This window comes from Anolis carolinensis, chromosome 4 (assembly GCF_035594765.1).
Source record: "Anolis carolinensis isolate JA03-04 chromosome 4, rAnoCar3.1.pri, whole genome shotgun sequence".
Taxonomy (NCBI): domain Eukaryota; kingdom Metazoa; phylum Chordata; class Lepidosauria; order Squamata; family Dactyloidae; genus Anolis; species Anolis carolinensis.
In genome coordinates this window covers 97,595,076-97,617,510 of record NC_085844.1, presented here as the reverse complement: position 1 = coordinate 97,617,510, position 22,435 = coordinate 97,595,076, and the positions used below count along the sequence as shown (strand labels likewise).

Sequence of the window (22,435 nt, the reverse complement as noted above, 5' to 3'; positions counted from 1 at the left end):
TGGAAATGACTTTAGAAATGAAGCGCCAGCACCCCCTACTTTTAAAGCGAGTATTGAACCATTTTTTTCATGGATCGCACATGCCCAGTAGTTAGAGATAGATTTTAGATAGATAGATAGATAGATAGATAGATAGATAGATAGATAGATAGATTGTTCAATTTGAGCAATCACAGTTATAAGAATTTTCAGGTCCTGATTAAGGATGGCTACATCATACTTTACTGAGTAGTTTAGTTAGTGACTTTGCAATCTTGTTTCCACTTACATGATTCAAGAGGACCCTCTAGAAAAGAAATCATTAAAAGAATCTTTATGTTTGAGACAAGTTTTCCCTAATTTTTTAAATAAAATGCAATGTTATATCTGAGCTTTATAAACATGAGCGGTTTTCCCCTTCCCTAATCCATCTCTTAATTGTTTGATTAAATGTGTGTGTGTGAGAGAGAGGGCAAGCAATAGCACCAGAATTTAGATGTGAATAGCATTTGTGAATAATGCAGTGTGGCTTTGACAGTCAGATATACATCCGGATGGATGTTTGAATCCAAACATGTGCTTCTTAAATATATTTTATGAATTACAACACACATTGGATTTTTTTAAGGGGCTGTTGCTTGACATGTGAGTAATGCATGAAGAAATCATGAGATAAAGTTTCTTGTTAGAGGTCTTATCTTCTACATTCTGTTCTTTCTTTGCTTGCTCGCCTCCATTTTACATAAACTGTTTGTCATGGTAATGTTTTACAAACCTAATTTCAGAACTGGAAATGTGTCTTCTTGTTACAGATGTACAGAGAAGAGATACGATTATTATAACTTACCAAAGACTTCAGTTATAATAGCCTTTTATAACGAGGCATGGTCAACACTTCTTAGAACAGTTCATAGTGTTCTTGAGACATCTCCTGATATACTTTTAGAAGAAATTATCCTTGTAGATGATTACAGTGATAAAGGTAAGCTATTTGAGTTATCCCCACAAAACACTCAATTGATAAGGATTTCCAGTAAAAGAAGTAGATTTTATGGTATACCAAACTTAAGACCAAGCACAGGCCTATTTATAAATAACTAGCTTTGCCCGGCCATGCGTTGCTGTGGTTTATGGGAATCATTTGTTGGCCAGGTGGAATAGCAGTGAATAGCCTTGCAGACTCAAAGCCTGGCAGTTTTCTGGAGTAGCTGGAGTAGCATCCTGGCTGCTTTCTACCTTGAGGAATCCTTGGTTGGCCAGTTTGAATAGCAATTAATAGTCTCAGTGTGGCAGGTATAAATGCTGCAATTAGCCACCTTGATTCACATTTAATGGCCTTGCAGCTTCAAAGCCTGTTTGCTTCCTGCCTGGGAGAATCCTTTGTTGGGAAGTGTTAGCTGGCCCTGATTGTTTCCTTTCTGGAATTCCCAATTGCCCTTCTTTCAGAGTGTTGCTCTTTATTTAGTGTCCTGGTTTTAGAGATTATATTGTTCTATATTATTATACCACAGTAATTATTTCATATTACAGTAGAGTCTCACTCATCCAACATTTGCTTATCCAATGTTCTGGATTATCCAATGCAGTCAGCCTTTTAGTAGTCAATGTTTTTGTAGTCAATGTTTTCAATACATTGTGATGTTTTGGTGCTAAATTCGTAAATACAGTAATTACTACATAGCATTACTGAGCATTGAACTACTTTTTCTGTAAATTTGTTGTATAACATGATGTTTTGGTGCTTAATTTGTAAAATCATAACATAATTTGACGTTTAATAGACTTTTCCTTAATCCCTTTTTATTATTCAACATATTCGCTTATCCAACATTCTGCTGGGGTGTTTATGTTGGATAAGTGAGACTCTACTGTATATTTATAATCTTATATGCTTAGAACTGGATTATACGAGGCCCCTTCTACACAGCTGTATAAAATGCACATTGAAGTGGACTATATGGCAGTGTGGACTCAAGATAATCCAGTTCAAAGCAGATAATATAAGATTATAAATCAGATAATCTGTATTTTATAGGCAGTGTGGAAGAGGCCTGATTGAAGCGGCCCTGGGCGCCATTAAATGGCTGAGTGGGTTGCTAGGAGACAAAGTGGGCGGAGCTTAGCCTTCTAACTGGCAGCAATGGGAAAAAAAACAATTGTTCCTCTCCCTCTAATTAGAACTTTATTTTTCTTGGTTTTTTATGTCTAAACACAGCGGGGATGACCATGTCTTTTGTGGCCAAATTTTGTGGGTTTTGTGTTTTTTGTTTCGCTGTTTACTTTAAGGCAGAAATGGTCAGAATATTTTTATATATATAGATAGATTTGTACAATTTCGTATCAGTGATAGAACAGAGTATTGGATATATTATTAACACAACATATGAAACACATAAACTGAAATGGCTTGAAAATGACCTACATTTTAGCCTTTGTTTTACATTCTTTCAACTTCTCACTGACAACCACATGATGTTCTGTCCTTACACCATAGTGTTGAGTACCTTTAAATGCTTTATTTAGTTATTTATCTCCCAACCGTCAACCCTTATCCATTCATATCCCAAGCTAACTGATACTTTAGGATCTGTCAAAATGTAACAGAGCCATAAGTACAATAAAACAATGATTTATTGATTATATAATGATGCTAAGAGGGATACAGCAATAAAACCTCAGGCAAAGTCAAAGTTGTAATGTAGTGGTTTGAGCTTTGGACTCTGAAGACCAGGGTTCTGAAGACCAGGGTTCAAATCCTCACTCAACTATGGAAATCCACTGGGTGACCTTGGACAGCTACACTCTCAACCACATAGGAAGGCAAAGGCTGCCCCCCCCCCAAAAAAAACAAAAACAAATCTTTGCCATGAAAATCCTGTGACAGGTTCACAGGGTTTCTATAAGTCAGAATTGACTTGAAGTTACACAACAGCTACAAAGGCAAAGTTAGCTCACATCCCTTTATCTGATTTATGTTGTTCTTTATTACAGCTTCTGTCCAAGGTAGTCCGTGTGATGAGTCAGACCCTGCCCCAACTGATCAGGTTTCTACACAGGGGTATAGTTGATTGTATACCCCTCAGGACCAGACCGCTAGCCTGATTTCCCTCTCCCCAATCTTTAAATATCGTTTCCCATTTGCTCTGAAAGATCGTAAGGCTTACAGGAGAAAATGTTTACTGTATTCTAACAAAGGACCAGTTCTTTATGTGTTTCGCAGAAAACATTCTCATCTTTCTCTAGAGGATGAACTGATATTACACACCCTATTAGGGAAATTGCAACTACTAAAAGGTGTATTATTATTGCCATCATTTGCTAAAGACCTGTTTCTCTAGGAAATGCTCTATTATTATATTGTGCATTTCTTAAGCATATAAAACTCATGTATAGGCTATAAGGCTATACATGAGATTTAACGCATCTCTCCATATTAACTCTTCAAGAAATCCCACCCCACCCCCCCACCCCACCCCCCACCCCCATATTTAATTTGTGTTTTTCCAACTAAACTTTAATCCAGTGAACGTTTCTATCAGCAGAATGAGGATTGAGATTGTTTTCATCATTTCCCCCTCTGGAGTTAATAGAAACATTTTGATGAAAAATCAGCATACTATTAGCTACTTTGTCTTATCTATTGATCTCTTTTTTTACAGAACACTTAAAGGAGAAATTGGAAAACTATGTGGCAAATTTGCGCAAGGTACGGCTTATCAGAGCTAATAAGAGAGAAGGCCTGGTTCGAGCAAGATTATTGGGAGCTTCTATAGCTAAAGGAGATGTTCTTACATTTCTCGATTGTCATTGTGAATGCCATGAAGAATGGCTTGAACCATTACTGGAAAGGTAATTTCCTGTTAAATTCTTCAAATATTTATAAAAAATGAGATGTATTTGGTAGCTTTGGTGAGTGTATTTTTATTTGTAACAGTCAGTGTTTCCTTCTATACATCCTTTTCTGTAAGGTCTTAAAATAAATTTAAGTGCAACATGCTAGGGAGCAGTCATAGTGATCTTTTTTTCATTAGCATTTCCTGTAATGCATGATACTATTGACTACCATCTCCCACAGTTCCTTACCACTTCTATATTAGGTTGAGCCTCCGGGAACTGAAGTCTAAAGCTTCTGAAAGGGTCTCCTCCTCTGATGTAAATTTAATTGATAAGCTTTGGTGCTTACAAGCTCCTGCACAATGTTTCATCCCAGTCTTGTGTGTATAGATGTGGATGCATGTAGAAAACTTGAGTGTCTTGGAAACTGTCTCCTGCAAGGAGGACTAACTGTGTTAGCCTTAATCCCACATTATAAATTAGAATACCGGTAAACCATTTTCACTTAAATTGGCTGTGCTCAGGAAGCCTGCACTGAACATTGTCAACTGAATTCAGATTCCATTAGGACAGCGATGCTCCTGTAGGAGTTTGTAGAGTTTGCCACTTTTGAAGTAATCAAAGATATTAGTGTCATTTTAACAGTTTCTAAGATATAGCTTGTTAAGGAATAAAATCTTCTAGCATATTAAAGACTAATATATTTATTCTGGCAAGAGCTTCCGTGGAGACAGTCCACTAAAAGCATAATGTGTTAAAGTGTCAAAATACTTTTTGTTATTACAGTAGAGTCTCACTTATCCAACGTTCGCTTATCCAACGCAGTTTGCCTCCCGCCTGGATACATATCTGTTTCTCTAGGCAGCAAGGCCTGAACTTTTTACGGATTTAATTTTCAACAATGTTGTTACTGTATGTTCATTTTATGCAATTCTATCTCTAATAGGCTTTTCCTTAATCCCTCCTTATTATCCAACATTTTTTATCCAACGCTCTGCAGGCCGGCTGTTTATGTTGGATAAGTGAGATTCTACTGTATTAACATTGTGAATAAACCACAAGATGGCAGTGTGGTGCAAGTTTTAGATTGAAAGTCAATTATTTTCCTCAGGTTTAACAGCCTTCAAAGCATATGGTCTTTACAATGATTCATGATTATATGTTTTTTTGTTTCCAAGCATTATGTACAAATATGATCTGATAAATCATAGATTTGTCACGACATTACCCGTTATCCACTAGTAAATGTAAATGAACTGCTATGCAATATTGTTTTGTGCAAGTGCATATAGTGCCATTGTACGATAAGTCTGGTAATGGATTTTGCTGTTCAGTCCTTTACCAGCTGCTGCTGCTGCATCACTCTAGTTGTCACTTGAATAAATTAAGCATTGTCAAATATTTCAGAATTGCAGCTTTATTCTGGGAGTCTTGTGGTCCAAAAGAAAAGGGGAATTTAGAAATAGGGTTGGTAACATGTCAAGTAGCATTAACACTGTATTTTGAAATGTTTGAGTCAAAATCTTTCCCAAAATATTATGTTGCTCTGAATATTGGGAAGTGTTGTAGCTGCTACTTTTTACTGGATGCTGCAGGATAAAGGAAAGCTAATGCATGTTTGAGTAGGGATTGCTGCAGATTTTTATCTTTGTAATGCTTGGCTTTCCCATCTGTGAGTAACTTACTCTTGCTATACCCAACGCTCTTCCTTTCATTTCCTCACCTGCTTTGACTTCATCTTCTCTGTGCTCTTCGTTCTCTGTCTTCTTCTCCTTTAGCTGTTTGGCAGCCAGCCTGCAGCTTGCCTACCTGCTTGGACTGTGGCCATCTCACTGACAGACCCAGTCAGGAAGTATTGGTCATTGAGCTCTTGAAACCAATTGGATCTGAGAGTGAGTAAAGTGAATCTCCTTGCACTTTGGAATTTGGGAGGTGATTAATGTTCTGCTTTGGCTTTATGTCTTCAGTATGTCATTAAGCCTAATATTCCATCACATTCTGATGCAAAAAGCTCAGAGAAAAGTGTAGATTGGCAGCACCCATATAAGTGTTTTTCTTTTGATTGCACTTTTCAGTTACTCAGTATTACTTCTTTAATCCCTCGGTGGCGTAGTGGATTAAAGCCTCGTAACTTGAAGGTTGGGTTGCTGACCGGAAGGCTGCCAGGTTCGAATCCCACCCAGGGAGAGTGCGGATGAGCTCCCTTTATCAGCTCCAGCTCCATGCGGGGACATGAGAGAAGCCTCTCAAAAGGATGGTAAAAACATCCGGGCATCCCCTGAGCAACGTCCTTGCAGACGGCCAATTCTCTCACTCCAGAAGTGACTCAAGTTGCTCCTGACACGAAAAAACAAAAACAAACTTCTACTGCAGATAGAATTGCCCTGGGTTATAATGGTTTTACTTTTATAAAAGAAATGTGTGAACCTTATGGTGCAAGTAAATATACTTCATTCTCTTTGACTCAACTTGATTTGTGTAACAATGCTGAAAAGAGTTCATTTAGCAGGAATTACCACCATGACATGTTTCCTTATTGACACTGGTGATTACAAAACAAATCAAAAGGATAAAAGTTGTTGTGCTCCAACTCTGTTAGGATGGCTAAAATTTAGCCGTCTAAAAATTTCCAGCTGTTAACATATTTGTACATAACTTCCCTTTTGCAGAGCAAAAGCTCTGCTAAGCTCAGTATTTGTACATCTCCTCCATTGCTATCAGTGAACTTACTGGCATTAATAAAATACTTGATTCCCCAAACTCATTGCTGGATAGATGAAGCTTGGCTGACTAATGATATTTAAACAAGTTACATTTCATTATGCCACATTTCCAGACTGTGAAGCAAAACACCTATGTATATTGTAAAATGTAAAATGCTACTAGGCATTTGGACAGGTTAGAAATTGTGTGATTGTTAGTATATATATATATAAAAAACAACCAAAAGGACCTATAGATCACAAGCTGAAAGCCCTGGTTGTTTGTTTATAGATACCGTACACAAATTGTGGAAACAGTATTTAGCACTTAGGCCCCTTCCTCACAGCTGTATGAAATCCACATTGAACTGGATTATATGGAAGTGTGGACTCAGATAATCCAGTTCAAAGCAGATATTGTGGATTATTTGTCTTGATATTCTGAGTTATATGACTGTATGGAAGGGCCCTAGAGTTCTATAGGTTTAATCATTGAAGGGTTGTGGGGCATTGAGTAGAAATGTGGTAAAAATAAAGAGGAATTATTTTTGATGTGAGCACACTCAAACGTGCATATGTATTTAGGGCTTCTCCTGCTCATCTATTTTCCAAAGCTGTTTGGAAAATTAATCCAGTAAAAGAACTTGGTGTAGATGTATATTGAAGTTTTAGGAGAAAATGAAATATATGTAAATGTTTATTTTCTTACATTTTCCCAAACTTATTTTACTACTTAGTGATCTAACATCCATTGTTAGTAATTTAGCACATAACATTCTGGTGTATGTTTATAAATTATAAAGTTTGTAAAGTATACATTACTCTGTGGACAAACATGTATACAAATGGGGTGTAGTGGGATACGTGTACCTTTGTCTTTTTGACTTCTCTTTATGGCCATTGTTAAATTGTTTTTTACGAATATATCACATTTTGCTTTACTGTTACATTTCACACTTCCCTCCATCCCTCCCTCCTGTCCACAAAACTTGACTCCATATATCTAATTAAAACCTATTTTAGAAATTTATCTTTTCCCAATTAGTTTGAAAGTTGTTATTATGTTCTTTTATTTCTTGTTATGCTGAAGGAAACTAAAAATGTCTGTCTCCTGGAATCAAAGTATAAAACCTTGTTTCTAAAATGTTCCATTTATTCTAAAAGAGAAAAATATTTCCAGTTTTTGCACATTCCCTGTAATGTCTAGATAAAATGAATTATTTCCAGAGAGACACTCTTGGTTTTTTTTCTTTTGTGGGGAGCTGCTTTATATTTCTGGTGGACTGGTGTTGTGGGGACAAGAGGGAGGAAAAGGCCAGATGTGGAAGGAAACCTTAATCTTCAAAAAGTTATGTTTTGATTTATAATTCTCAGAATCTCTCAGCCTACATGGTTAGTAGCCACACTGGCTGATACTCAAAAATTGTTTGAGAGAAATTGAACAAGATGCAAAAGGTAACATCTTATTCTTTTCCACCCCCCCCCCCCCAAACGTATTTTGTTCCTGTAGTGGAATAGAAAACAGTAAATGACATGGAAATTATTTTTCTTTATGAATTTCCCTAGAATTAAAGAAGAACCATCTGCTGTTGTCTGTCCTGTGATTGATGTGATTGACTGGAATACTTTTGAATACTTGGGAAATGCTGGGGAACCCCAGATTGGTGGCTTTGACTGGAGACTGGTCTTCACTTGGCATGTCGTGCCTGAGAGGGAACAAAAACAAAGAAGATCTAAGACTGATGTCATCAGGTCAGATTTAATTTTTTTATTCTTATGACCCAAAATATACTTGGCCAAAATCCTGTAGGAGCCCATTACAGTTGAAGCTAGCTAGGAGTTCCCCTTCTTGATACAGTGTCCAATTCAACCCCTAAACCTTTTCCAGGGCACTGGAAAACCATTGAGGGCTGGTTTCTGAAACTACCTGAAGGATGCCAATGGAATATTTGTCATGTTTTCCAGGATAGTATTGGCTCTCTACTCCGATTCCTGTCTATGCTTTAGCTGTGTGGTTTATTTTTTAAACCTGTTGAGTGACTAGTTACCGCTCAGCAGTGGTATTGAATGTAATAGCTAAAACACATGACACAAATGCATTTATAGACTGATACACTGTAATGTACATTTGGCCTTTTAATTGAGTTTTGTAACCTTGCTTTTTATAAATATATTTTGGCATTGTGAACTTCTCAGTACAGAAAGTTAAACAAGTAGCTGTGCAAGTCAGATACTATTTTTAAAATTAATAGGGTACAAAAGAAGATCAGTTGGTGTTTAGTTCATAAGACCATGGCAAATGGAATATTGGTTGCAAATGAGTCATCATTTAGAGCCTGTATGGAATGGGTTTTACACAATCATATTCACTGAATGCTAATACGTACGTTATTTTCGAAATGCCCTTTAATATGGCTAAACAAAGTCATTCTGAAATATCAATGCAATATCATTTTTAATGCCAATGAATTTTTTACAAATTTTAAACTCTCCTCACCTTTAAATTTAAAATAGAGCTATTCTTTATAGGTTACACAAGAAAACGGATGTCTCAAGAACAGAGATGTATAGATATTAATGGTTACAATTTGAGAACATGCAAATAAACCAGCTGTTTTAGCTATATAAGGCTGTCAATAACTGCAATAAAAAGTGTTTTTCTAGTCTTGAAGACCCTGTATCTGTTGTTAGGGAGTCAGAGCTTTGTGCAGAGGTCTTAGCTGGTTGTTTTCATATAAAGCATTGATTGCTGGGATACAAAAGACTGATGATTTCTGTCTACTGTCCTTTTCAGATTTATGCAATTCAAGAAACATAGTTTTTCCATCATCGGGGTGATTTTATTTCCTGATTATTCTTTACTCCCCTTTCTTTATTACTATTTTTCAATTTGTATGATCAACACAAATAATTGAAGTAGTGGAAATTGGGTATAGTTCTGATACCTGTTGTTTTTACCTCCCTTTTTTGATTACTAATTGGCACTCTTTTTATTCCCTGATGACCTTTTAAAGATAATTTATGTTTGAGCGGTGAACATATACTCTAGGTGGGGAAATGGATTCATCTGAAGTACTTTCAAAATACTATAATAGTCTTGACTATACTGTAGTTTAAGTATATACTGGATTGTAGCATTGAATCCCATTTATTTTTAGTGGTGCTTAACATGTTCATCTGTACTTCTGTTGTCTCAAGAGTTAGATAGTATGTGTGATGTGCTTTTGGTTCTCCATATCTTTTAAACGTTCCCTCTCAGAATTCCTGATGATTGCTAGCTGGGGCATCTGGAAACTAAGTTGCAAAACATCTAAAGGACCAAAAGGTTACAATCATAAATGGTTATGATTTTTTAGTCCCGTCCCCCCTTTGTGGAATAAATTGTGCTTTAAAATGTATTAGGAATGAGTTTGGCAGAGTTTTTTTAACAGCTTTGGTTTCAGCTGCAGCTTCAGCCTAATTTTATTTATAACTTATAGCTGACCCGAATATAAGCCATGGCACCTAATTTTACCACAAAAAACTGGGAAAACGTATTGACTCAGGTATAAGATGAGGGTGGGAAATGCAGCAGCTACTGGTAAATCTCAAAATAAAAATAGATATCAATAAAATTACATTAATTGAGGCATCAGTAGGTTAAATGTTTTTGAATATTTACCATATTTCAAAGAAAAACAGTAAACTAGCTCTGTAAGTAGAAAAGTATGGTCAACAAAAACAATATGGTATCAACAATACATTTTTAATTATAATAATAAAACTTCATTTGTATCATGTTCTATCTCCCCATGGGGACTCAGGCCAGCTTCCAACATAGTAACAGGCAACATTCAATGCCTATATAAACAATGCAGAGCTAGATATAGATGTATAATTATGTATACTAATTTCACATATGCATTTTCCCCTGAAACATTTGTAAATCCTCTTTATATGTTCATTTCCCTCCTGCAATATTTTACAAAGTTACTGTTAAACGCCCAATCCTATTACTATTTAGTAGAAAAGAAAGCTCATGCATTTAAATCAAACTGTTTAGACCAAGGGTCCCCAAACTTTTTAAACAGGGGGCCAGTTCACGATCCTTCGGACTGTTGGAGGGCCGGACTATAGTTGGCCACCGAGCAATAATAATAATAATAATAATAATAATAATAATAATAATAATAATAATAATAATAATAATTCCAGCATATCTATCTTGTTTGCTGTGTCATACAATAAAATAACAACAACAACAATAAAAAAGGGTTGGAAGAGACCCTTTGGGCCATTGAGTCCAATCCCCTTCTGCCTTTGTGCACCGAAAGCACAAGCAAAGCACCCCTGACAGATGGCCACCCAGCCTCAATGTTAATAATAATAATAATAATAATAATAATAATAATAATAATAATAATAAAAGAGGGTTGGAAGAGACCCTTTGGGCCATTGAGTCCAATCCCCTTCTGCCTTTGTGCATCAAAGCACTAGCAAAGCACCCGACAGATGGCCACCCAGCCTCAATGTTAATAATAATAATAATAATAATGTGATTTTGTGATACGAAATCCAGCATATCTATTTTGTTTGCTGTGTCATAAAATATAATAATAATAATAATAATAATAATAATAATAATAATAATAATAATGGTTGTAAGAGAAGAAGAGACCCCTTGGGTCATTTAGTCTAACCCCCTTCTGCCCTTGTGCCATGGGGGCTGGATAAATGGCTTCGATGGGCCGCATCCGGCCCCCGGGCCTTAGTTTGGGGACCCCTGGTTTAGACTCATTGTGGCTTTTGAGTTTATTCCTGGTTGTACATTTGTTTGGTTGTCTTGGTGGATGATGCCAGAAGAGGCCTACTCTGACCATTTTGATTATTGAGTTTTTGCTGGCTTTTAATACTATAAAAGTAGTATTTATCTGCATTGTTTCCTGGGACGAGAATAAGGAGCACCGTGTAACAATGTTTTTAGTCCTATTGGGATGAAAATGAGGAGCACTGTATAATGATATTTCTAGTCCTGCAAGATGGGGTAATTCCAGCATTTTGCAATGAAATGCTGTGAATAAATTGATAACACTCTGCTCTGATGGAATGGGATACTTGGTTGAAGCTCTGAGTGTTGCAAACAGGTTCCAAAGTCAGAGTGAGTTGGGCCAAGAAGGTACTTATGGCTAATGCAATTTTTTGATTGATGGAGTTAGGGTTCACCCTATTTTGAATGGGGCTGCTTAGTCCCATAGGACTGAGACCAGGGAAGAAAATAGATGTGATGCTCAGAGTCCCCTTTACCAATGGCCCATATGGTTTATTAGAGGTACAGTAGAGTCTCACTTATCCAAGACTCGCTTATCCAAGGTTCTGGATTATCCAAGGCAATTTTATAGTCAGTGTTTTCAATATATCATGATATTTTGGTGCTAAATTTGTAAATACAGTAATTACAACATAACATTACTGCGTATTGAACTACTTTTTCTGTCAAATTTGTTGTATAACATGATGTTTTGGTGCTTAATTTGTAAAATCATAACCTAATTTGATGTTTAATAGGCTTTTCCTTAATCCCTCCTTATTATCCAAGATATTCGCTTATCCAAGGTTCTGCTGGCCCATTTAGCTTGGATAAGTAACTGTAGTTCAAAATCTTGGTTCGAGTTAATGAAGCATGAACCACCCAAGGACCAGAGTACTTAATAATCTGGATAGCATAGTGATTAGTGTCTATTAGTGTCTTATTTGTCTGTATATATTGTTTTTTCTTTTATTATGGATACGGTCAGCGGACTAATCAATAAACAAATTTATCTTAACAATCACCTTCCTCTATGTTAACTCATCCGAGTATTACTTTTTTCTTTGTAGCACCAGCTCCAGGTACCCACTGTGTTCTTTGTTTTCCATTTCTTTCAACATGTTTAATGCAAATCCATTTGTATTAGCTCTTGTGTCTCTGTCTTTTCTATAAAAAGAAACATCATTTCAGTCCAACGTGTGAAATCATATAGAGCTATAAAAATTTTTAAGGAAAGATAAAATAGGTTGATCTGTTCAGAATATTTTAGTTGATTCTTGAGAATGGGCAGTATAAAAATGAAATCAGTTAAGAAATATACTGTTATATATTGTTTCACAGTATGAGTCAAGACAGTGTTGACATAATAGGACATGTTTCAAATGCTCTGACACCTTTGTGGGGTTTTTCCTTCCTCCCATACTGCCTTGTTCAGTCTTTTATTTGATTACTTCCTTTCGCCATGCAATGTTTTGAAAACTTTGCATTATATGTTTTCACCATCTCTTGCATTTCTTTCTACCTGCTCTGTTAGTAACTCTCCTAGATTGAAAATGGAAGCTTAGGGACCTTCTACACTGCCATATAAAATCAAGACTATCTGCTTTAAACTTGATTATCTGGCAGAGTAGATACATATAATCCAGAGATGATAATGTGGGTTATTTCTTTGATAATCTGGATTATATGGCAGTGTAGAAGGGGCCTAAGAACCACAAATCTTTGGGAATATAATACAGTAGAGTCTCACTTATCCAACATAAATGGGCCAGCAGAACATTGGATAAGTGAAAATGTTGGATAATAAGAAGGGATTAAGGAAAAGCCTATTAAGCATCAAATTACATTATGATTTTACAAATTAAGCACCAAAAACATCATGTTTTACAACAAATCAACAGAAAAAGCAGTTCAATACAAGGTAACATTATGTAGTAATTACTGTATTTATGAATATAACACCAAAACATTGCAATATATTGAAAACATTGACTAAAAAAAATTGGCTACTAACAAATTGACTACAAATAAAGATAGAATTGCATAAAATGAACTTACAGACAACATTGTTGAAAATTAAATCCATAAAAAGTTCAATCCTTGCTGCCTAGAGAAACAGCTGTGGATCAGGGCGGGGGCAAACTGCGTTGGATAATCCGGAACATTGGATAAGCGAATGTTGGATAAGTGAGACTCTACTGTACTTCCTGTTTTGAACTTGCTTTTTCTTCTCTGTAACAATTGGTGATAATCTATATATGAGCAAAGTATAGAGCAAGCCCAAGCACAGCAAGGTCTCCAAATAACTCAAGATTGATGAATGTTTACCTATGAGGAAGCTGTGATTATCCCATACTTAACTCATTGATCACAATTCCTACTGTTAACACTTTTTACGCTGTGAATCATAGAATAGTAGAGTTGGAAGAGACCTTATGGGCCATCCAGTCCAACCCCCTGCCAAGAAGCAGGAAATTGCATTCAAAGCACCCCCGACAGATGGCCATTCAGCCTCTGCTTAAAAGCCTCCAAAGAAGGAGCCTCCACCACTGTCCAGGGGAGAGAGTTCCACTGCCAAACAGCGCTCACAGTGAGGAAGTTCTTCCTGATGTTCAGCTGAAATCTCCTTTCCTGTAGTTTGAAGCCATTGTTCTGCGTCCTAGTCTGCAGGGCAGCAGAAAACAAGCTTGCTCCCTCCTCCCTATGACTTCCCCTCACATATTTGAACATGGCTATCATGTCTCCTCTTAGCCTTCTCTCTGCAGGCTAAACATGCCCAGTTCTTTAAGCTGCTCCTCATAGGGCTTGTTCTTCAGACCTTTGATCATTTTAGTTGCCCTTCTCTGGACACATTCCAGCTTGGCAACATCTCCCTTCAACTGTGGTGCCCAGAATTGGACACAGTATTCCAGGTGTGGTCTGACCAAGGCGGAATAGAGGGGTAGTATGACTTCCCTGGATCTAGACACTATACCCCTATTTATGCAGGCCAGAATCCCTTTGGCTTTTTAAGCTGCCGCATCACATTGTTGGCTCATGTTTAACTTGTTGTCCACAAGGACTCCAAGAACTTTTTCACACGTACTGCTGTCGAGCCAGGCTTCCCCCATTCTGTATCTTTGCATTCCATTTTTTTCTGCCAAAGTGAAGTATCTTGCACTTGTCCCTGTTGAACTTAATTTTGTTAGCTTCAGCCCATCTCTCTAGTCTGTTAAGATCATTTGAATTCTGCTCCTGTCTTCTGGAGTGTTAGCTATCCCTCCCAGTTTGGTGTCATCTGCAAACTTGATGATCGTGCCTTCTAATCCTTCATCTTAAGTCGTTAATAAAGATGTTAAACAGAACCGGGCCCAGGACGGAATCCTGTGGCACTCCACTCGTGACTTCTTTCCAAGATGAAGACAACGCATTGGTGAGCACCCTTTGGGTTTGTTCGCTTAGCTAATTACAGATCCACCTAACCGTAGTTTTGTCTAGCCCACATTTTATTAGTTTGTTTGCCAGAAAGTCGTGGGAGACTTTGTCGAAGGCCTTACTGAAATCCAGGTACGTTACATCCATGGCATTCCCTGTATCGACCCAGCTTGTAACTCTATCAACAAAAAAGATCAGATTAGTCTGGCATGACTTGTTTTTGGTAAATCCGTGTTGACTATTAGCAATGACTGCATTTGTTTCTAAGTGTTTGCAGACAACTTCCTTAATAATCTTTTCCAGAATCTTGCCTGGTATCGACATGAGGCTGACCGGACGGTAATTGTTTGGGTTGTTCTTTTTTCCCTTCTTGAAGATAGGGACCACATTCGCCCTCCTTCAATCTGCTGGGACTTCTCCTGTTCTCCAAGAACTCTCGAAGATAATTGCTAGTGGTTCTGAAATAACCTCAGCTAGTTCCTTCAATACTCTTGGATGTAGCTGATCTGGCCCTGGGGACTTGAATTCGTTAAGAGCAGCCAGGTGTTCCTGGACAACTTATTTCCCTGTTTGGGGTTGGATTTTCCCTAATCCTTCATCCACTCCATGTTGCTGAGGTTGAGGACGGCTTTCTTTTTGTGAGAAGACTGAGGCAAAGAAGGCATTAAGTAGTTCTGCCTTTTCCCTGTCCCCTGTCACCATCACCCCATCTTCTCCTTGCAGTGGTCCTATTGCCTCCTTGTTCTTCCTTTTTCTACCAATGTAAGCAAAAAAGCCTTTTTTGTTGTTTTTAATGTCCCTGGCAAGCCTGAGCTCATTTTGCGCTTTAGCCTTGTGAACATTTTCCTTACAGGAGTTGGCTATACGTTTGAATTCTTCTTTGGTGATTTCTCCCCTTTTCCACTTCTTGTGCATGTCTCTCTTGAGCCTTAGCCTGGTTAGAAGTTCTTTGGACATCCATTCTGGCTTCTTCGCACTTGTCATATTTTTTTTCTTTGTTGGCACTGTTTGCATTTGTGCCTTGAGTATTCCACTTTTAAAAAACTCCCATCCATCCTTAACTCCCTTATAGAAAATGATCTTCTGCTTAGATCATTTTCTTGGATCTTCTGCTTGGAGTCAAATGGGACAGATGACCCTGTTTTGAGAAATTGCTAATTATTGAGAAGAAACAATACTTCTCATACCTCTCAGACTGTGATAAAACCATGTCTTTCAACAGCCTATTTCAATCTATGAATGCTTTGAAAACAATAAACAACCTGAGCTTCTTACATTTTCTTTTAAGTTAATTCAAAAACATGAAACTTTAAAAAACTTTAAACTTTAAAAAAGAATTTAAAAAGAAGTGTAATATCATAAAAAGGAGGAAAAATTAATGAGCAAAAAATAATACCACAAATGATTCTAGGGGTTGTTGACTAGCAACTCAAAAGGAGCGGGAGAAAGAAAACTTCAATAGGATTTTACAAGCAAAACAAATCATGTTGCAAATTGCTTGTAACAGAATAAATGATGGTAGATGCAGGTCATATAGAGTCATCAGATTTTCTCTGAGCCATGTTTTTACATATGTACTCACAAAGATTGATATTTTTGCTGTAGAATGTTTTCTTAGTGTATTTGCACATAAGAGAATTTTGGTGACATTTGAACAGGCAACAATCCCTCTTAGCTGAGGAAAATGAACTTGTTTCTGTCCCACTTCAAATAATACTAATGCAAGTTTTTACTCATTTAATTATCGTGAAGCATAGTATTGGGATGCCCAGAGAGGAAAGGTGTATCTGCTTGTTAGTCTCCAAAGAAACGTCTTGCAAGACCACTCTGCAGCATTTTCCAGCCAAAACTTCCAGCATTGTACCAGAGGAGCAGTTTATGGACCTAAATGAATCAGCTATCAAAGGAGAACAAGAAGATATTGCCTCTAGACTGAATGATCCTAAAAACATGTCATCTACTATCACTGACATGGTTAAACCACTGGGAAAATTAAGATCAATTGATGAGATGTGTCATTCTGAGAGGGATCTGGTTGAGGTCTGTATCTATGTTCTATTAGCAATGAATGAGGTATAGCAGTGAATGTGATGACTTCAATTCCAGCAAAAACCCTTCTATTAGCTATGAATGAGGTATAGCAATGAATATGATAACCACAATTCCAGGAAAAGCCCTTGGAGCCAAAGAGGGTTAACGATATTACCATCATCCCTCGGCATGAATTTTTTTCTGAATAAATAGTCTCTGTCCACATAGAATTGTTGAGTGCTTGTGAGGATACAGACATGACTACATCACTGTGACAATTATACTTACTATCTTGAAATATTGTGCTGGGGAATACATTTCTTGATGTAGATTTTGCACATTATTTACACAAATTAAAAATTCTTTGTTTGAACAAAACATGGGCCCTTGAAGCTAATTCAGCATATCATTGTGGAATTTGGTCATTTTCTGTTCCAACTGTCAAAACATGTACTGGAGACCATCATAGTGGTGGCGGTGCTATCACAATTGATTTGTAAGTCAGTATTCAATCACTGGCTAGTTTTTTCATCAATGTGTATAGATTCTTTTCAATATGGATATGCGTCTTGGTTTTCTTATTTGTATAAATGTCATTTTTTCCGCCTTCATCTTCACGAAGAGTCGTTTCCGACTCCATGACCTCATGGACCAGTCCACGCCAGAGCTCCCTGTCGGTCGTCGCCACCCCCAGCTCCTTCAAGGATACCATCCATCCATCTTGCCCTTAGTCAGCCTCTCTTCCTTTTTCCTTCCATTTTCCCCAGCATCATGATCTTTTCCAAGCTTTCCTGTGTTCTCATGATGTGGCCACAATACTTCATCTTTGCCTCTAATATCCTTCCCTCCAGTGAGCAGCCGGGCATTATTTCCTGGAGTATGGACTGGTTGGATCTTCTTGTGGTCCAAGGAACACTCAGGATTTTCTTCCAGCACCAAAGTTCAAAAGCATCCATCTTCCTTCGCTCAGCCTTCCTTATGGTTCAGCTTTTGCATCCATAGGTTACTATGGGGAATACCATTGCTTTAACTATGCAGACCTTCATTGCCAGTGTGATGTCTCTGCTTTTCACTATTTTATTGAGTTTGACCATTGCTCTCCTCCCAAGAAGTAGACGTCTTCTGATTTTCTGGCAGCAGTCTGCAGAATGCCCGCAGTGGCGCAATTGATTAAACTGCTGAGCTGCTGAACTTGCTGACTGAAAGGTAGGCAGTTTGAATCCAGGGAGTGGGGTGAGCTCCTGCTGTTAGCTCCATCTTCTGCCAACCTAGAGGTTCGAAAACATGCAAATGTGAGTAGATTGATACTGCTCCGGCAGGAAGATAACGGCACTTCATGCTATCATGCCAGCCACATAACCTTGGAGGCATCTATGGATAACACTGGCTCTTCGACTTAGAAATGGAGATGAGCACCAACCCCCAGAGTTGGACACGACTAGATTAAATGTCAGGGGAAAACCTTTACCTAACAGAATACATCATGACACAATGTTGGGTGCCTAAAGTTAGTCACCAGCAGGAGAGCTAGCACAATAGATGATATGCCATTCCATTCCATTCCATGACATACATTGATTTGATTTTAACAACAGGGTTGAAAGTGATTATTTTTCTCTGTTGCAGTTATTTAATTTTGACCCCCATGTCTTTCACAAAATCTAGATGGAATTCATGAACAAAGAATACAGTAGTCAATTAATCCGATCATCTCCATCCTTCACATTTTGAGAGTACTACTTTAAAAACCTTTTGCCAAGACAGTTTAGATTTTAATTTGTATATTACATAATGCTTATCAAACCATTATTCAAAACCATTATTCAAAACGATAGACCAAAACGAGTATGCAATAAACAGTTTAATCCCACAAGAGTAGTAACTAATAAATTGTTTCATACTGAATTCAAAAATGCCTGAAAAGCATTAAGGGATTACTCTCGACAGGTACAGTAGAGTCTCACTTATCCAAGCCTCGCTTATCCAAGTTTCTGGATTATCCAAGCCATTTTTCAATATATTGTGATATTTTGGTGCTAAATTCGTGAATACAGTAATTACAACATAACATTACTGCATATTGAACTGCTTTGTAAAATTTGTAAAATCATAACCTAATTTGATGTTTAATAGGCTTTTCCTTAATCCCTCCTTATTATCCAACATATTCGCTTATCCAAGCTTCTGCTGGCCCGTTTAGCTTGGATAAGTGAGACTCTACTGTACATAGAAGTAACTGCTACTTCTGACAGTTTAGCTTCTATGAGGTTAGAAGCTAAACTTCTAAAACAGGTGGGAAAAACACATATGCTAGAACATAACGTTAACGATTAGCCCTAGCTGTGTTGGAAAAGAATGAGAAGTAGTTTGGGGATAGCTTTTCTAGTGATAGTCTCACAGTCAGACCTGTAATCATTGGGCAAGTTGTATCTCATTTTAGCAGGCTGTAAAGGATGATTGGTGCCCCCAGTGGCGCAGTGGGCTAAACCGCTGAGCTGCTAAACTTGCTGACCTAAAGGTCAGCGATTCAATTTGGGGAGCAGGATGAGCTCCCACTGTTAGCTCCAGCTTCTGTCAACCTAGCAATTCGAAAACATGCAAATGTGAGTAGATCAATAGGTACTGCTCTGATGGGAAGATAACGGCGCTCCATGCAGTCATGCTGGACACATGACCTTGGAAGTGTCTACAGACAACTCCAGCTCTTTGGCTTAGAAATAGAGATGAGCATCAACCCCCAGAGTCAGACAGGACTAGACTTAATGTCAGGGGCAAAACCTTTACTTTTACAGGATGATTCCTTCCATTGGTTCTGAAATTACCTCTTTGCCTCATTGGCTCATTTGAGATAAAGAAGTTGAACAGCTATAGTGTTCTGAGCAAGGCCCCAGGAGAAAATGTGATACCGTCATCAATGTTCAAATACTTGAACTAAATGGTGGGCCTGATATTAGCCAAAGTGTTTACTCGGATTAACAACACAGGTATAATTCAATTGGACTGGAAGTAGAGTATAATTGTTCCTATTCACAAATAGGTGATATGTTAGATCCCAATAGTTATCAGCCTATTAGCCTTCTAGACATTACCTCTAAGTTATGTTATCTGTTAGATAAATCGAATGGCTGTGACTCTACTTAACCATGTCATTTACCTTGAACAGGCTGATTTTAGGGAAGGGAAGAATACTATTGCCTAGTAGTCTGCCTCTTTTTTTTAGCCCAACAAAAATGCTGATCCTACCAAATACATGTTTCCTTTATTAACTTAAGAGCAGCTTTTGATTCAACTGATGTAAACCTGTTGTGGCATAAACTGGCCACATATAGATATTCTATTTAATCAGTGAATTCTATTCCAATTCAACTGCTAAAGTAACACTTGGCATTTGTGGCTCATTGACCGATCCTATCCCAATACAAATTTTTAATTTATATCTGAGCAACTTAATCCAACATTTTATGACCAAATTTTTTTGGTGAAAAAAGATGTTTGTTCTTGCTGGTGATGTGGTTTTTAATTCCACTATAAGAATGATAAGGTTGCTCTCTAAGCTCAGTGTATTTTGTTCTACAGTAAAACTAAACATTAACAATCATGTTTACTCAGATCTAATGCTCACCTTTTTTTTACCTCACCAAAATTAAGGTGCGGATTAGATTAGTGTCTTGTACTCTTAGTGCTGAACCAAAGCAAAAGGGCTATCATGGCTCAATGCTATGCAATCCCGAGATTTGTGATTTGGTGAGGCATCAGCATTCTTTGGTAGAGAAGGCTCAAGACCTTCTCTGCCAAATTACAGCCCTCATGACACCATAGCATTGAGCATGGCAGTTAAAGTGGAGTCATTCTACAGCATAGATGCACCCCAAAGTTTTATTTTCCGTTGCTGGAAGCTTAGGTTTTTATAGATGGAATTCTAAGCAGGTAGCCACTGTAATACACACCTTTTTTGAACAAATGTCAAAGATTGTATTTTTTTTAATGTTGCGCATTACATTTGGCAGCAAATGCTTTTTTGGTTTCAGAGTTTTGAAAATTGAGGTCCAAGTTATTTTGGTCTGGAATTACTGCATAGTCTTTTACCACTGACCGTTGTGGCTGTCCCCCCCCCCCCCGTTTGTCTGAAGGGGAATTAGCATTTAAGAGTATTCAGTGTGTGTGTGTGTGTGTGTGCTTGTCCAAAATAAAACTTCTTGTATTTCACCTCTGTATCATACCTCAGAACCCCCTTCAAAGTATCAAATAATGTGGATTAATTTACTAATAATACCATAGCCAAAATATCACATATATGGAGGCAGGAAGTAATACCACCGCTCTCTGTTTTCTGGTCATTTATGAATAATTACTACATTGTTTCATTCTGGGCTATGAGAGATTTGGGGTTTTTTTTTAAAGGGAGAGATGTGCCCTTAATATTAAGACATTGTGATGTAGAGTCACAGGTTAATGGTTAATTGGCAATTGGGAATGGCATATTATTTAAAGCTGTAGTTTCCCCCAATAGGTCTCCAACTATGGCTGGTGGACTCTTTGCAGTCAACAAGAATTACTTTAGTTATCTTGGCTCTTATGACACAGGGATGGAAGTCTGGGGAGGAGAAAACCTTGAATTTTCATTTAGGGTAAGTAATATTATTAGATGTTTTCCTTAGAAATAATATACCTTATGCACTATTTGTTCTGTATGCTTCCTGCATGAGAAAATGTGAAAATCTTATAGTAGATATTATATATAGTTTTTTAAATTATAGATACTAATAAAAATGTTCCTAGGTGAAAATTTTATAATTTTGCATACATTTGATGTATTGGGGCATAAAATTGCACAAAAAGGTGGTTTAGGCAAAATCCAAAAATTCTGCACATAAAATAAATGCTAATCGTACAAAATTCTTTTTTGTACAAAAAATTGTGTATTACACACACACAAAAAAACCCTATCCTCACTATTTTTTCAGAAACATTTTCCTAAAATGTTCCAAAATGGAAAAGATCTCTCTGTGTTTGACTACCTTTTTATTATTATTATTATTATTATTATTATTATTATTATTATTAAACTTATATACCGCTACTCCCGGTTTGGCTCGGAGCGTTTTACAAAAATAGATTAAAACAATACACTTGGCTTTAAAATAACAATAAAAACAATAAAAGCAACAATAAAAGCAACAATAAAAGCAACAATAAAAGCAACAATAAAAACAGACATAGCCCCGAGTCTTTCACCCATTGAACGCTTGTCGGAAGAGCAAGGTTTTGCAGGCTTTCCGAAAGGCAAGTAAGTCTCGGGTGGTTCGAGTTTCCACTGGCAAGGCATTCCATAATTGAGGGGCTACAATCGAGAAGGCTCTCTGCCTAGTGGAAGACAAATGATAAGTCCGTATGTTAGGGACTTCAAGCAAATTTTGGTCTTCGGACCGAAGTAATCTCTGGGGTTGGTAGGGTGATAAGCGGGCCCTGAGGTACGCTGGCCCCAGACCATGTAAGGCCTTGAAAGTTAGTACCAGTATCTTGAAAGTAATCCGGTACTCAATCGGTAGCCAGTGCAGCTGTTGAAGAATTGGGGTGATATGCCATCTCGCCGGCACCCCGGCGAGAAGACGAGCCGCCGCGTTTTGCACCAGCTTCAGTTTCTGGATCACTGACAGAGGAAGGCCAATGTAGAGGGCGTTACAGTAGT

At 37.5% G+C, this 22,435-nt stretch overlaps 1 protein-coding gene across 1 annotated transcript in view; it reads left to right on the top strand.

The window, feature by feature from the left end:
• Positions 1 to 22,435, top strand: part of galnt12 (polypeptide N-acetylgalactosaminyltransferase 12) — a 41,764-nt gene that overhangs the window by 9,309 nt on the left and 10,020 nt on the right. Inside the window, exons 2-5 of the mRNA XM_003219822.4 lie at positions 792 to 961; positions 3,639 to 3,828; positions 8,082 to 8,267; positions 21,257 to 21,374. Coding sequence (XP_003219870.2) covers positions 792 to 961; positions 3,639 to 3,828; positions 8,082 to 8,267; positions 21,257 to 21,374 — 664 coding nt within the window. The remainder of the gene's footprint in view (positions 1 to 791; positions 962 to 3,638; positions 3,829 to 8,081; positions 8,268 to 21,256; positions 21,375 to 22,435) is intronic.